This window comes from Larimichthys crocea, chromosome X (assembly GCF_000972845.2).
Source record: "Larimichthys crocea isolate SSNF chromosome X, L_crocea_2.0, whole genome shotgun sequence".
In the NCBI taxonomy this organism is placed as follows: Eukaryota; Metazoa; Chordata; class Actinopteri; family Sciaenidae; genus Larimichthys; species Larimichthys crocea.
The window spans coordinates 11,599,998-11,617,267 of record NC_040020.1 but is presented as its reverse complement, the minus strand read 5'-3'; the positions used below and the strand labels follow the sequence as shown (position 1 = coordinate 11,617,267).

Below are 17,270 nucleotides of genomic sequence, written 5' to 3'. Positions count from 1 at the left end.
TAAAATAGCAGCTGAATGCAAAGGTAATGATCAGACCAATCATTATCCAAATAGTATATGTGTGTAGCATTTTCATAACAGTAATAAATGGGGCATCAAGCTAGATACAAAACATATATTTATGCTACTCAGTCTATAGTATTTCTGCCAATTAGTTTGATGAAACCAGGCTTAAATTTGGAAAGCAGCCCTGTAAGATGTTATAAATCTCCAGGGTTTGGGATCTAGAGTTGATGATAGCTGTCATTGTTGTGGTAACAGCTTGTACTCTCGAGGTTGTTTTCACTATTTTGTACTTCACTTTCTACTTGTTCTCAAACTCAGCTCTGCCTTTCTATCTGCTTCATCTAAACCTTGCACACTGTGATTTTCCTCTTTCTCACCCCTCTCCCCTCCCCTCTCTGTCCTCTGTCTATTGCTGCATTATCATCACTCTCCATCTGTAGCTCTCTGAGGCGAAACACAGCCCTCTGTCCTCCTTTCGATCACTCCATCTCTTTCTATCCTTCACTCTCTCACTTTAAATGATGGGGACAGGTGGTGACAATGACCATGTCCCATTCTGCTTTATTTCTCTTACACATGCACTTACACTGCTTTCTAAGGATTTTCTTTTCTTTTTTCTCTCTATTATGACTATGTCTATATTTCAGTGTATTCCCCCTCTGTGTCCCCCCTTTTATTTAGAATGAGCTAAATAATATATAATTTCCTTAAAAAATGCATTCAAGATTTAGCAATCCTAATGTCATCTTATGTCCACATATGGAGAGAGTGCATAAATATCAATCTGTATGCACATTTTCAACAAAATCACTAAGGCAATTCAGTCAGAAGATTGGTGCAATGCACTAGCAGGATGAGGTGTGTTTATAGCCGCTTTCACAGGGTGGGAATATTGTAAAGAAAGTGACATCTGCATTTTAGCAAAGGAAAGAGAAATCCAATTTAAATGTGTACACAGCAGGCATATTTTAATGTCAGGTGTGAATGTAATCCAAGTGAATTAAAGAAGAAGCGTGGCGTGGAAAGCATGTTAATGCGCGCTAGAGCGAGGACTAACCGCACAGTCTGGTTGTCTGACTCCCCGCCCCTACACACACACACACACACACACACACACACACACACACACACACACACACACACGTGCAACTAAAATAATTTTATCCGCCATTTTTTTTGTTTTCCAGCCTCTCTCTATCTCAGTTAAAGTCAATTATAGATTGCTGGCATAAAATACTCCATGCTACAAATTACTGCCAAAGCAAAAAAACAACAAAAAAAACGACAGATGATTGAACCAGATAGGCAGCAGCCATGACAGTGTCACATTAATAACAACATGGTTAAGGAATGCCACACTAAATGATCATTTAATCAATTACTCCATGTCCAACAATATGTTATCATTATCCGGACTTTGGAATTGATACTTTGACCTTTATCAATTCTAAACATCTGTACACATACACACATTAACAACTTGACAGCCAAGTTGATGGCTACCTGTCATAAGTACTGCCACAGTTTTGTGAAATTGTGTGAGCACGATATCAGCAGAGAAAGCTGTTTTCATACTATACTATACTTTACTATAACTAAGAATTCACAAAGAGATTTTTTCCATTATTTTCATTGAACAGCACTCCAAACCCTCCCTTTCTCTCCACCTCTCTTGTCTGTCCCTCCACGTTTCCTACAGCCTATTTCATGCCCCTGAAATCCGCCGCCTGCCGCCTCGCTGGCATATAGCGCCCCTCATCCCGCTCCATATTGCTCCGTCGTTCCACTCCATCCATCCCTCCATCTCTCCTCTTTTCCTCCTCCTCTCCTCGCCACTCTTGCTTCATTTGGCTCATGATGAGGTGTCACCGTTCTGCCCTTGAGTAGGCGAGAATCCCCTCTGACAAAAAAAAAAAGTGTTTGTGTGTGCATGTGGATGCTGGCGTGTGTACATTATGATTGCCTGTTCCTGTGTGGTGCTGTATATATGTGTGTGCTCAGTGTGTGTGTGGCCTGTAGAAGTGACAGACGTCAGGATTGTGCTGTCACAGCAGGAGAAGAGATGATTTACTTGTCAGGGGACTGAGGGACAGGAAGGCAGATAGAGCGTACAGATAAATGCACTGTGCTGCCAGTGGGATAAGGTAAAGATGCTAAGCTATACTGCTGGGACATATACAGTACAACTTGAAGGACCACTGATGCAGAGTGAACAAGGGCACATGTTGTCTGCCTGTTACAGTGCACGTTTGTTTCAAATCATGATTCACATCACGTCGCCTCCCTGTCTCTCTGGTATTTCTGACTATGTTTTACTCTCCACCCTGGAGATATATACACTCTAGAAGATCACGTGGTATGATACTTGGCTTAAGGTTCTCACTGCATAATGTTAAAGCTAACAAGACTAGATTAAACATGAATTAAATATCTTAAACTAAATATATCTAGAGTTGGCTGATCAATCTGAATTTGTACTGTACTATAATAAAATAACTGTGTACTGGTCTGGACTAAACTGGACTGGACTGGCTTGGTTACCTTATTGACAGTGAAAAAATGGTTAATTATCATCAAGGCAAAATATTCCTCCCACTCTAATATTGCCTCCGACTGAAATGTTGAGCTGTGTTCGTGTTATGTGGGAGCAGAGGCTGACAGACGGGACAAGATGGCAGATGAAAAGACAAATATTATCCTGTCATTCCAGTGTCACTTCTTCAGTCTCTGTAAATGATAGCCATGCTGGGCCACATGATCGCTGGCTTGCTGCGGGGAAATGACAAACTAAATGTTATCGGGGAATAAAAGTTACGTCACGTGTAAACTGGATATTGAGATGATGGTACGACAATCCCGATTCTCTGATTTGAATGTCATACGTTACAATTACATCATGTCATTAACTTGGGAGAGCATTATGGACATCTGTGTTTAGAAATTAGTAAAATGCTTTTCATAGTCAAGTACTCAAGAATGGAAAATGACCATGTTTTCATTTGGTTTATAGAAAGCTCCTAAAATACAATGTTATGCAACCTTTATTTTATTTGGAGTATAGTTTAGAGACAGTATATATGAAAGACCAGGAAGGCAAATTTGCTCCTGCAGTAAAAACAACATTTGCTTACTTTCATAATCCATGTAAAACAAATTGCTAAATCAGCCTCTGTGTTTGTATTAAAGGAACAATAAATAGGCATTGATTTGTGTAACTGGCAAAAACACAGGTGATCATTAGCCTGTCATAGCAGGATCAGGTAATAATTACCAGATCATGATTACCTTGTCATTGTAGCATAATTCCATTTTAAATTATAATGTTGTTGACAAATTGAGTCATATAGTAATAATCTCCAAAATGATCTTGGCAATTTGGAAAGAATTAAACGACTGAGATTAATAATGGATGGGAGTCCCTGTTTAGCCCCATGGAGCAAAGCAGTCTATTAACTTGTCATTGCTGGACAGGGGGACATAGCCTGCAGCAGTGCACATAATGACAAATGTAAATGTCCCTTCATGGTGGGATACACCTCATATTAAAGTATAAAACTCTATATGTAGTGAGAAGGCTCGTGGCTGGGATTTAGGCTGCAAATGAAATGAAACCAAATCATTTCAATCTTACGGACAGGGACAAAATGATCACCTTGTCTCTAAAGGACTTAAAGGGGAAGCAGGAGGAAAGGCACATGCAGATGAAACCCAAAGTGACTAATGCACACATTCCTAGGTCTGCAGCTGAAATGCTCAATAAGCTAAGGACATCTATATAAAATGTATACATGTATACGCTTAATAAATATTGCTTGAAGTTGAGTAATATTATCAATGATTTATGCAGCATGTCACTGGCAGGCCAGCTGTTTTGACTGTCAATGCCAGAATGAGAGCAATAGATCGTACTGTTGTTAAATCAGGGCCAAGCGATCATCCAATCTGACACATCAAGGATGACTGTTGCCATGAGCCTTGATCACTATGCTAATTTCTGTGCTAAAATGAAATTATGCCACAATTCATTGCAGGCTGCCTGGATCAGCACACAAATACTGCTCCTCATGAAACAATTTCAACAAATTTAGAAAATCACATTGTGATTAAAAATATTACACCCATTGGCGAGCAACAAGGATTTCTTAAGGTGAGATTTATCTATCAGAATCTGTTGTTACAGTGTATCTGTATCAACACATCTACAGCTATACTGATTTTAGCAGATGAAGTGAAGGCTTAGGGAAGGCAGTGTTGGTCACTCAGTCCATTTTGGTCCAGAAATGTCTCAACTATTGGCTGGATTGTTCAGAAAGTTCGTACAGACATCCATGATCCCCGTGGGACGAATCCTCCTTACTTTGGTGATCCCCTGACTTTTCCTGTAACAAAACCAGCAGGCTGACACTTTTGGCTTTTTAATGTCTTTATAACTGGATGGACTGCCATTAAATCTGGTATCCACAGTGCTCAGGGAATGAATGAATGAATGAATGAATGAATTGGCACTTTGGTAATCTGGTAACTTTGGTGCATGACTAACCTTGCTCATAACCAGGTCAAACCTTTGTCCAGTACTTGATTAATGACCAAATGCTAAATTAAAAGTTAGAAAGTTGAACTTTATTAATCACGTTATGTTACAATACTACACACATGAAATTATTCTTCTGCTTTTAACCCATCCAGTTGGCACCTGTCGGAACACACATGCACATGCACAGGACCACACATATAGTGACAGATGCATATACACATATACATAAAGACTTTCCATGCCAGCATAATATCTGGATCTGGATCTGAATGTTGGAGGTTCCAAATAGCAGCAAAACTATGTGAAACTACTGTTCTGTATGATCTTCACCCAACCCAGAACACCAAAGAATTAACAAAACAAAACTAGTTTCTCTGTTTGGAGTCGTTCTCTCGCTGCTGTGAGCACAGTGACAGCTTGTATTTTTCTCTAAAGTTTTTATTCATTCAGCTATAAGAGAGACGGCTGTAACTGTGCATCAAAATCTTGCTTACTGCAGCTGTAACTATAGGCCAACGTCATCCACATTTCCTCAAAACGCCAAGCTAAAATGACAGATTTGGGTAACTGGTTTATTAAAAGCAATAATATGCATAGCTCCAGTTGGCATTCAGCAGACATTTTACCCAGACCAAGGAAGGAAACTGGAAGCAGTTTATTATTATTATTATTATTTTTGTTTTTGCTGGGACAGGGAATGAAGAAATGCCTCTTAAAGGACTGGTGCTGAGCCCACCCACATAAACACACAGTTTGTGTTTGTGAACTGGAGAAACTAGCATACTGAGTGACAGCAGTGAAAGTCGAAAGAGGACTGAGGCAAAGATAACAAGTAGCAAAATCATGTGAAAATATGGCAAATGGAAGAGGAATACACTCACTGTCACACTCTATGACACTGGCTGCATTATGTAGGCTCTAATTTGCTGCAGAGGAAATATAGTTCTATATGATTTGCATTTGAATTACTATCTATACGCAGAGACACACACACACATTTGCTCGCTCTCACGCACACGAGCGTCCAGATGACTGCAGTGCAAGAGGGACTATGTAACTGCAACAGTGAGAACATGAAGCGGACAAAGTATTTCCTCACGTCAGGGTGAAACATCAACATGGGAAATAAAAGTCACACATAAATAGAAGCACACACACACACACACACATTCACATACCCCGAGGCTTACAGAGGAAAAGTTGAGTGGCAGGTAGTGACGTGAAGCATCAGTCACTGTTAAGACTTGGGACATGTGGGGGTTTTGTGTGTGTGTGTGTGTGTGTGTGTGTGTGTGTGTGTGTGTGATTACTGCCATGAGTGGTGATCTAGGGCCAAGGTGCACAGTAAACATGCCTGAGGCAAATATGTGTTTGTGTCCGTATCTGTATCTGAACGCAGAGGGTTATATGTTAATGCATCCACACATTTCTCCCCACAAGCTATTATTAGCAGTAAGCGTTGGTTTGCAGGACTGTGTCTGTGTATATATGTGTAATTATTACAATGTGAAGTGGACCCTGGAGCCTCCCCAGGGCCAAGTTCAACACCATCATGCTCTCCCTCCACTTACAAAAAACCTCTGCAGTCCACTCTGCATTCACTTCCCCAGGTACACATCCACTGTGAACCAGTGCATCCCCATACACACCTTTCCTGTCTATAATTTCTTTCCTGAGGGCTGAAAAAGGTCTCTATATCAGTAATTGTGACTCTGAGGACGCTCCCTGTGTCCCCAAAAACATCTTGGATGCTTGAGTAAAATCTACGTGAATGTAGTCAGTGTTCACCGTGTAATTTCATGCAAACTGTGTTTAGCTTCCAACACCATTAACTTGCGGAGCACACGACTTCACTGGCAGCACTTACTGGTTTCTCTAAAAAATTGGCTTGGCGGTGCCAGTTTTTCTTAAAAATAATTAAATTTGCCCCATTCAGCCTGCAGCTCATTAACCTTCACTTTGACCCCAAATCTTTTGGATGATTTACTAATAATGGTAATAGATGGGTATTTGTATTGTTAGTGGTCGCTTGCATGGCATCCAGACCATAGGCTATCCAGTCCACATAACAACATGATTATCTAGGTCTCAAAGGCCCTGGGGACGTCCACAGGTGATACAATATGTGGGTGTCAAAACACTCTCTTCTGTACAAGCTAGTGTTGGTGTTCAACATCAGAATGGACATATAATTCATAGTTGAAAATGACCACCAACCACCAAAATTCGCAGTCCTTTCTAGAGTTTATAGTATTTAAACTAATGAAACATAGATACCACAAATAAAACATTCAGTGTACCCCTAACACATAATCACAGACTCACATTTAATATAGTCAGTGGCCTCAGGCAAAATCCAAGAAATGAATTCCATGAATGCACAGGTTCTAAAACCATAAAGAAATAATTGAAAATGCTCTTTGTGAGCTTGCACTAATTGTTTGTAATGTGTTGACAGACAGATGAGCGGAAATTAATGTATGACAACAATTAACTGCTATACAGCAGTAAAATACTGTCATTCTGGCTTTGTACTGCCATGTGTGTTTGTCAAAGGTCTGAAAATGACATATTGCTGATGTATCTATGTGCATGTTTCTCTGTCACAAACCTTAACAGGATTTTTGGAACATTTTAGGAAGTATGCCTGTTTTCTGCCTCAGAGTTGGATGAAAAGATGGACTTTGTGCTTCCAGTAAACAGAGACTGTACAGCAGGTGGAGGAAATGTTAAGGTTTGGAATAAATAGAACAGTAACCTTCACAGAAGAGAAAATGATCTTGTAAGTTAATATGCTAAACAAAAATACATCAATCACCAATCGCCTGGGTTTTCAAATTGACAACTGAACAAGGAAGATAAGATGTCTGAAATGTTGCCTAGAGTCACCACATCTATCTGTTGTAGGTCAGTAAATTTATCCAAATCATTTAGAGTGGCATCAGGCGGTGAAGTTGCAAATTGCAACCAACTGAATATTACTCGCCTTACCCTCACCTTCAAGGCATGTTGGAAAAACTACTACTACTACTACTCTTTTCAGGTGATAACACACTTGAATGCACACTGATGAATATACTAAATTTCTGCCTTAATCTGCCAATAGATACCCCTAAATCTTTCATACTGGACCTCTGAGGCACTGCACACACAACAGAAATATGCATGTGTACATATGACAATAGTGGAATTGTTAGAGCCCTATCTATTGCACTCTTTCTAGACTTTGTGCCAAGCTGAGCTACACAAATCACAGAAACAGCTCTGCAGAGAACGCACAGAGAGGACATTATTCTCAAACTTCTCCTCTAATTCCCATAAAGAAAGCAAATAAATGTATTTCCCAAAATCTTTGTGTATATTCCTTAAATCAAGTGTTGCACAGCTGGTTAAGTTTACCTTCAGGTCTTCATTATTGAGTGGTGGGGAGCTCATACACAGACAGAAATCCACACACACGCACACACACACACACACACACACACACACACACACACACACAATTGCAAGCAATGCAGAGGTGAGGGGGTTCCACAGTGTGAATTACTTCAGTTTGTTGCTCAGCAAACATAACAAATTTGCTATCACACACATGAATGTATGCACATACACACAGTCTAAATACTATAAGTTAACCTTTAGAAGGCCAACGGTAGCCCGCTAGCTATTAGACCTTTAAACAATGCTACTTGAGCTGCACACATACAATACAGTACACGCACACGAAAACACACATGCAAACAAACACATAAATACTGCATAGCAAGTAAGTGTAAGTGTATAGCAAGTTTTTCTCATCAAATGCACACGCACGTGCGCACACACACACACACACACACACACACACACACACACACAAACTACTGAGTAATGAAAGTTGATTTTCTGCAAGTAGCAGCTAATTACCTGTAAAATGGACTGATGTGGACAAAAAAGGTGACTGACTACTGGAATTGGCAATGTACTGTGAGCACTGTATGCTCATGCTCCAGGCTGTGTGTGCACGTGCGGGCGTGCGTGCATGTGTGTGTGAGAGAGAGATAGAGTGAATCAAATGGTTGAAAGAGTAAGGAAAAGTAGGAGAAAGCCTAGAGGAAACAGAGACTTAGATTTTACTTTGGGACCAGCAAACTGAAGATTCCGAATTATAATTTGATTAATATAAATGCTTTTCTATGACAAGGGAGGAATGTTCATTGGTCTGATTGAAATGTTGTTACATTTCACCTGAAATGAAAATGTAATGCCTGTAAATGCCAATGAATGGCATAAGACATGAACTTAAGGTGAACTCTAAGGTGGTTTATTGAATCATTGGAAGTTGTTAGTTGTCTTTTTTCTTTTCTACACTTTATTTGCATATTAGATGATCCCATGTGTTGTCCCATTCCAAATGTTGAGAAACTGCCAGGTAGTAAAACTCACTCATGTGGCTGCCTATCCGTACACAACTGTAGACTCATTTGGCACCGTGAGGCTTTGTTATTAATGTGACACACAAACACACACACACACATTAAAGCTAATACATCATATCCTATGTGCCATCGTTTTAAAAATGGAGTGAGCACACATGCAGATGTTTGGGAAGGCTCCACTATAACGGGAATGAAGTCTGTTTGGCTCGGGGTAACGCGCCCACTTTTCAATTTGTGCAGCTGTTACATTGGCAGCTTCAACAAACTTAACTGTCACCAAAATATAATGTATCTCACACTGCAGCACATTAAGTCATCAGTTGGAACGTGGTTTATGCTTGTGCTTGTAACATGGTAAAACTGAACTGGTGCCTGCAAATACACAGATGAGGAATTGTGCTTGCCTGAAGGTTAGAGAGGCAGGCTTGGGGGCAGGCTGGCTTAAATGAATGAGTAATGTTCTCCCATCCCTCAGCAGCTACTGTTGAAGTGCCCTTGGAAGAGGCACTGAACCCCCAATTGCTCCAATTGAGCTGCTCAGTGGCCAGAAATGCAAAACTGTGGCTGCACTGGGTGGTTACCAAATGGGGTTGTGTGAAAGAGTGCAACCAGGGTGGGAAAGTAGCCACCATGCAAATGCTGGTTCATTCCGGCGGTGGCTTGTTCAATAAGTTGGTTTACTTTGCCAGCCACTTTGGCAGGTAACTAAGCATCATTTGGAGTTCTGCTCTATTCTGAAAAACTAGCTGGCTTATAAATTAGTATCTGATAAATATGTCTAGACTAGCAGACATAGTCAGCTTGCCAAGCACAGTGGTCTTACTCTAACTATAGGTCTATAATTTCAGTTGTCTATAAAAATAATTTAAGTCTTATATGTTGTGAATCACAGTGGCCAGTAAAACTGTTTGCATGCTGCCATGACATGCTGATGCCATTAGGTATGAATTTTGAACTTGCCTGGTTACATTAGGGTTAAATTCTAATTTTGATCTAGCACTACCGAAATTAAACTATTCATTGCTTTTTGCAATACCTGTTCCTGTTACAAATCGAGAGCCTCTGATCTAGAGGGTCAAATTCAATCTGACTGCCTTTATTATACTGCATATAATTTATGGTGCAGCTATTACTAAAGATCAATAGCACTTAAACTGCTCCATTGATATTGAAACCTGCACTGATTTACAAGCAGATGGGTCTTTGGTCAAATCCACACACACACACACATACACACAGACACCCACACACACACACACACAAACACAAACACAAACACAAACACACACATACCACTTGTATATTTGATATAATGCAGTGACTTCCCAATGTCCCAATGCTGTCCTTGCTTGCTGTTCATTTCCTGTGATTGCTCTTTGAGGCACACACACACACACACACACACACACACACACACACACACACACACACAAAACCTGGCTTTTCATTAGATTGGATTGCTGTGTGTATTTGTTTGTCTCCAGTTTACTTTCAAAGTTTGAAAGGCCAGCTGGCCAGCAAACCTGTATGCACTCACACACATACACACACACTCAGTTTTGTTATACTTGAGAGGACACTGTATTGATTTACATAAATACCTAAAAATAGGCTATTTAAAAGTATAGTGGGTTGTGAAAGATTGGTCCACACAAGTATACACACATTTGCGACCTTCACTGCAATTAGAGCACACAGCAAGAGTGTGTGTGTGTGTGTGTGTGTGTGTGTGTGTGTGTGTGTGTGTGAGTTTGAGTGCCAGCTACTAGTGCACTAGAACTCAGGGATTGTCAGCACTGCCAAGGATATGACACCAGCTCTGCAGAAAACAACCAGCAGATGGATGGATAGATGGACTGGTAGAAGTGGACAGAAATTCTTTAAAGTCAACTGGCAGAGCGATGGACTAACACTGCCAGGGTTGAGATATAATTGGTGACCACCCAGTGCTGTCACCTCAGGGGTAAAAGGTGATTCTTTGGGCCCACAGCAGGAGATTTTGCACAGTCGGGTTAATTAGTCACTTATTCATCTTATTCATAAGAAGTGGCAATGGTGATATTTTTTGACTTTGGGACAATAACCCAAAACTTCAGTGCAATCACTCAGACTATAAAGTGCTTTTATTATATGTTCAAGGACTTGGTGTTCTTCTGGTAATTCTGGCTGATCATGAATCTGCACACACTGCAGAGATTCTGGAAACAGTCATAGAATAGGATATTTCCCAAGAGGGGAAATTCTTTTTTTCCACTTTTCCATTTTTTTTCTCCAGTTTTTACACACATTTTATACAAAATCCAACCACACAAACACACACACACACACACACACACACACACAAAGAGTTGATAGATATGTAATTGTGAAGAGATGGGCAGCCACACAGGGCAACACCCTGGGAGTCAGTTAGGGGTTCCTTGCTCAGGGGCAACTCTCCAGCTACTGGTCCAGGACCGTACTTTGGCCCATGCTGGACTTGAACCACCCTCACCCTCTGCTTAGAAAAGATTTATGTAAGAGTATATTTGGAGACATATGATGCTTGCCCCAAACATTGCTTGAGTGATGTTTCCTAAATCTATGCAATGAACTTGGTGAACACAAAGTTAGCATTGCCTGTAGTCAGAGTGGGTACAATGATGAGAACAGGAACCTTGATTGAAAGATACCAGAATTTGACTTTAACATATCATTATCTTGGAGTTCTGAGGTTTTGTCTCAAAGTGCAGTTTTGAGCTATTAAACATCAGAGATATAACATCCGAGCTAGTACTATATTCTGTTCAACGTATCAAGGTTCTTTGAATTACACCTCACAAGCATAAATAGCTTTCAAAGAAGACAAATGGGTGGATAACTCAGCTTTGATAAGTCAGAGCCTCGTTCTAAGCTCACGATATATGTGATTCATGGATAGAAAAGTTACGTCGCACTAAATGTGAGATATTTTCTTTCTGCATACTCTTATTTCTCTGCGTGTTACACTCTCTGTCACAGTATCTTACAATTACAACTTCAAACACCTGGAAGAAATACAATATATGCCACAAATATCTCGTACTAAACATGACATCGGAAAAGAGCAGCCAGCTCACATATGTGACCTAAACAGCAACACTCACCCTGTTGTGCAGGTCAAGTTCACTGGCTAACAGTTTTTAAATCAGAATGTCAATTTCCATCTATGGAATCTGCAACCATCCAGCTGAGTCAAAGTCAATTTGGAGCACTGCATCAGTATCAAGGTCCCCTTCTCAGTGTGATCACATAAAATGCTACTTGAAATGTCAAACCCCTGGGGAGTCTCATCGATTTGCTGATTTATCCAACCACTGGTTATGAGAAACAGGAGCAGCACATAGAAAATGGACATTTCCATCTGCAATTTAATTAACTGATGAAAAGTATGACATTAGACAGTATGCATGAGGCACTTTATGTCTGTAGTGACAGTGATCTGCCTCTTCCACAGTACGCTTTCTCTGTCCATAACAATGATCAAACAGCTCCTGTAGGGTTTGGATTGCTTCAAGTCACAATATACACATGCACACACACAAATATAATATAATATATAATATAAAAACCGGAACATCCAAACAGCTTACAGAGATTGAATTTAGGAGTAAAATTGGATGAATGAATGCTGGAGAGTGAGTTACTAGAAGGAACAGGTGCTGAACGCTCCCGTGGTACACCTGCTTCCAAATAGATTTTTACAATGTTTTCACATTCATTTAAGTGCAGGATAATCTTAACCAGAGCCACACACACACACACACACACACACACACACACACACACACCCAAACATCTTTACCTGCACCTTAGATGACCTATAGATTATTGAAATTCTCAGAGCATCACAAACCTATGCTGAATTTACCTACTCATCTCCCTGGTGACATGAGAAGCTCACGCATATTGGGTTGAGGAGGTGGGAGCAAAGAGAGAGTGAAGAGGTGTATGCAGTGACCCATATCCTCCACCTTCCACACACACACACATACACACAAATACGTACACGGGCACGTAGCCTATACACAAGCGCACACAGGTCGAGCATTTATTTTTTATCTTGACAGTTTGGAATCATACAGACACTTTTCATTTGTAAGAGTGTAATACACTGATCTGGGTAATTAACATGAAGTTGGAGAGAGAGAGAGAGAGAGAGCGAGAGAGAGAGAGAGAGAGAGGTAATAACCGGGCAACGTCGTCATGCGTCCCTTCGCTCTCTGCACAGACCCACTAAAGATGCCGCCCCGTCGGGCAAGTCCGTCCCGTCTATCGAGCGTCCCACCGACGCCCACAACAAGCTCCCTGCAACAACTCTGTGCAAGCAAAGCATATTGAAATTCACCCCACGAATACTGACATACACACTCTCTCTCTCTCCTCTCTCTCTCTCTCTCTCTCTCTTTATTCCCTAGCCATCCTGCTGTAGAAAGAGTGTGGATTTGTGCATTTGTGTGAGAAACGGAGCGGGAGAGATGTGCTCTTGAGTCTTGAGTCCTCAGACAGTGGCAAACCCTGTTTTTTTTATTGCACCTCAAGACGATCAGCATCCAGCAGCCCCCATCCTAAAGCCATCGGGTCACTATAACCCGAACAGCCACCCGTCATTCAACCTGCCACCCAGTATATATCAGCTTAACCCATCATCATCATCATCAGTCACTCTGCTGCGGATTAATCCAACCATCCATCAGGTCATAATAATCATCCAACCAGCCGCCTATCATACCTAATCACCCACCAGGCCACCCAGTCATGTATCCATTAATCCGAGCACCCAGCGGACCGAGGATCGCAACTCTCTTTTAGGCGAACAAGTGCGCGCCGCTCGGCTGCGAGCGTCTTACCTTGAGCGCTTCTATATCCAAAGACGTCGACCGGTCCATGATAGAGAAGTGAAGTACTGCAAATCAGTCACGAAAATAGAAGTCCCACAGGCGAAGAAGAGGGGGGAGAGATTGAAAACCGGAGAGCAAAAGAAAGTTGGAATGCTCTCTAGAGTCCCAAACTCAGCTGCAACATCCCCTGTTTTTGGTCAGGAGAAGGTTATTAATATTCCACCACGGCGACGGATTTTCTCAGTTTCATTCCTCCCGGTGGGTCGCTTGGTAAAATCAGGACTCCATGCCGTGGAAGTCCCCCCCACCTCCGATCCCCGGTTTGTCCGTGCTGGGGATGGAGGAAATAGAATATATATATAGATAAATAGAACAAATTAGCCGTGCGTAATGTTTGAAGCTGCGGCTTTTGCGCACTTGACCAACCTTATTCTTTTTTGGGGGGGTTGTTACATCTGACTAAGAAATATTCCCCCCACTGCAGGAATGAAGCCGAAAGACTCTCCTGTCAGTCGGTCAGCGGATAAATGCCGTTATATCCCGTTGAATCCCAGCAAATGTGAGTGTGATGTTGTGGGTCGTGCTGTGGTCGGCAACTGGAGAGAAGGAGTCCGGATCAGACAGATGATATTTTGCCTTGCCTGGGCGACTTCCATGCGGCAAACCGCCAGAGATATCAGCTCTCTCCCTGAAAGAAAAGGGAAAGAGGAGAGAGAGAGAGGGAGAGAGAGAGAGAGAGAGAGAGAGAGAGAGAAAGAGCGAGAGAGAGAGAAGGAGAGAGAGAGAGAGAGAGACCTGGTGGGAGCGATGCTGAAGAGAGAAGATGAGGAGAGCTGCGAGAGTTGAGACGAGAGGGGAGAAGGAAGGAAGGTTTATGCTGTATATTATTCCAATGACTGACGCACCAGTGTGTGTGTGTGTGTCTGTGTGTGTGTGTGTGTGTGTGTGCGTGTTTATGTTTGTGTGTGACAGAGAGAGAGGGAAAGGCTCGTTCTAATCAAGTAGATGAAAATGCTGCTTTGCCACTGAAGACAAGAAAGAGATTTAAATGCAGAGGCTGTTGGAGGGCTGTTGCAGAAAGTCTGGGATTTGCTCTTTGTGTGTGTGTGTGTGTGTGTGTGTAGGTGTGTGTGTGTGTGTAGGTGTGTCTGTGTGTGTAGCCTACACAAACATAATCTAGGAAACTGATAGAGTATGTCTCTATATGAATATTACAGAAGCATAATCACATCGTGGCTGTGGGGAGAGAATATGGAAATATATATTTGATATAGATTTATTTGAATAATGTGAAAGTGAACCCACATTAAGCACTTTGTTAACTATTATGTGTCTCTGTCTGATCCTGCTGTAAGAATTTCATACATGTGACTGTGAACACATGTAGAGTGGAAACAGAGGTTCTTATGCAGGTCCTTTTCCTGGAGAAGTTCAGGTTGTGTCCGCGCAGGGACAGAGTTTAACTCTGGGCGGAGAAACAACATGATTCTATTGCTGTATTACTAACAGTAACAAAACATTTCTTTCTTTTCTTTGAGACAAACTGCTCATACTGCACAATATATATTTAATCTTCAAGCCTTCAGGGTTTGTGTATTATTATTTGTTTTACTGATTGATTTCCACGTCTTACCATTTCTTTCTTTCTTTCTTTCTTTCTTTCTTTCTTTCTTTCTTTCTTTCTTTCTTTCTTTCGCTCTTTCTTTCTTTCTTTCTTTCTTTCTTTCTTCGTGCTATGGCGCAAATTGTTCTCATCCTTCTCCTGCATAATAAGGTGTCGCCGCCTGCCGACCACCAGGGCTTTTTTTTTATTATTATCTGTCACGCACCTTTTGAATAAGGAGAGGGACGGTGGAGAGGGGAGAAGTGGAGATTCCGGAGAAAGGTGTGGTACCAAAAGGAGAGAAAAGGAAAGGAGATTAGTAGTGTCAATTGAAGAAAAGAGGATCAGTGGGGAAAGAGAGGTACAGTATGGAGAGTGGAGGATAAAAGGAGGTGGGAGAGGAGAGGAGGAAAAGAGACAAGACACTGTTTGTGTCGACCTCTACAATGTTATTGTCCGTTAGTAACAAGTTCTGGACTACAATTTAAGGCAGATTGTTCTCTTTGAGGTCTATGGTACACACCGTGCAGTATATTCACATAATACAAAATAGCTGAGAAAACACATGTGTGGAGGGCATATTTTTGTTGTCCTTGAGTGACTGGGTACTATTTTAGGACAGAATATGGGTTCTCCTTTTTTTTTGTGTGTGTGTTAAATTTAATTGCAAACTGCGGCATACAAATCTGCAGACCTCTGCTATCTTTGGCAGTTACATTTTACTCAAAGACGTTTTTACTACTGTCCTCCTAACCTGTAGTAATGGATATGATGACTGCAGGCAAGGCAAGACAGGTAGGATATGCTGAATAATGTTCTCTCATAGACTCAGGCCTCCTCTGCCAGCCAAGCGGAAAACACCTCACCATGCTGTAACAAGAATATATGTGATTATCACCTCACCAGATCATAGTCTGCTGAGGATTTAAACCATAACAATTATTATCCACTTCATAATTTATCAATATCTGTGAGTGTGCAAACTCAAATGTGTGTAACTGCATCACCAGTTCCATTTTATTACCAAAACCAGTGTATATCGCTCTAAAAAACAGGATATTCAAAAACTAATGGATGTGTGTGTCTGTGAATTAGACTGGGTATCAGACCATTTCTTTAGTTTCAACATTACTCTGTTGATCCACAACCTCTATGACTTCTCCAAGATGGCATCACGCTTGGTTGCATGAAGATTTCTGCTGTGACTTTAGAGCCTCAATTTCAAGGACCATTTCAAGTCCTTTCCACTCTATACTATTGTGACATCTCATGTGCTTCAAGTGCAGTAGACTTGTGTTCAGTTTAATAAATTTGCCTGCACGCATGCATTCACACATTTGTGCTATGCAAAGCTCAGACACTTCACGAACACATTCACACCAGGAAACACACACACACACACACACACACACACACACACACAGCTATAGGCCTATTGAATAGCACACTAGAGAACACAGAGGAACATTTGTTGAGGGAGTCAGTCAGAGATAACGAACATCATATTAATGAATGCCTCACTCATTCTCTCCGCTCCTCCCTCTCTGTTTGTCTGACTATCTGCTGCTTTTCTTCCCTCTCTCTCTTCTCATCCCTTTCTCTGTCTCTCTCTCACTGCTTTACCTCTAATCCCTCTCCATCCCAACACCTTTCTTGCTCTCTCTCTCTGTCTCTCTCTCTGTTTTTCTTTTGATGATGCACTCCCTCTCTCAACCTCTCTCTCTCTCTCACTTGAGCTCTTTTGTTATTTTCTGCTCCTCTGTAACTCGGGGACCCCTACAACCTCCACCTCTCCACCACCATCTCGCTTTCTTTTCTATAAACTTTGTGCTGCCGGGCAATTAATCATC

The 17,270-nt window shown here is 41.3% G+C and overlaps 1 protein-coding gene across 1 annotated transcript in view; it reads right to left on the bottom strand.

Moving 5' to 3' along the window:
• Positions 1-14,538, bottom strand: part of LOC104930083 (zeta-sarcoglycan) — a 344,655-nt gene extending 330,117 nt beyond the window's left edge. Inside the window, exons 1-2 of the mRNA XM_019257951.2 lie at positions 14,244-14,538; positions 13,827-14,148 (exon numbers count right to left, since the gene is read on the bottom strand). Of these exons, the coding sequence (XP_019113496.1) occupies positions 13,827-13,865 (39 nt within the window). The 5' untranslated portion in view covers positions 13,866-14,148; positions 14,244-14,538. The remainder of the gene's footprint in view (positions 1-13,826; positions 14,149-14,243) is intronic.
• Between the last annotated feature and the right edge of the window lie 2,732 nt (positions 14,539-17,270).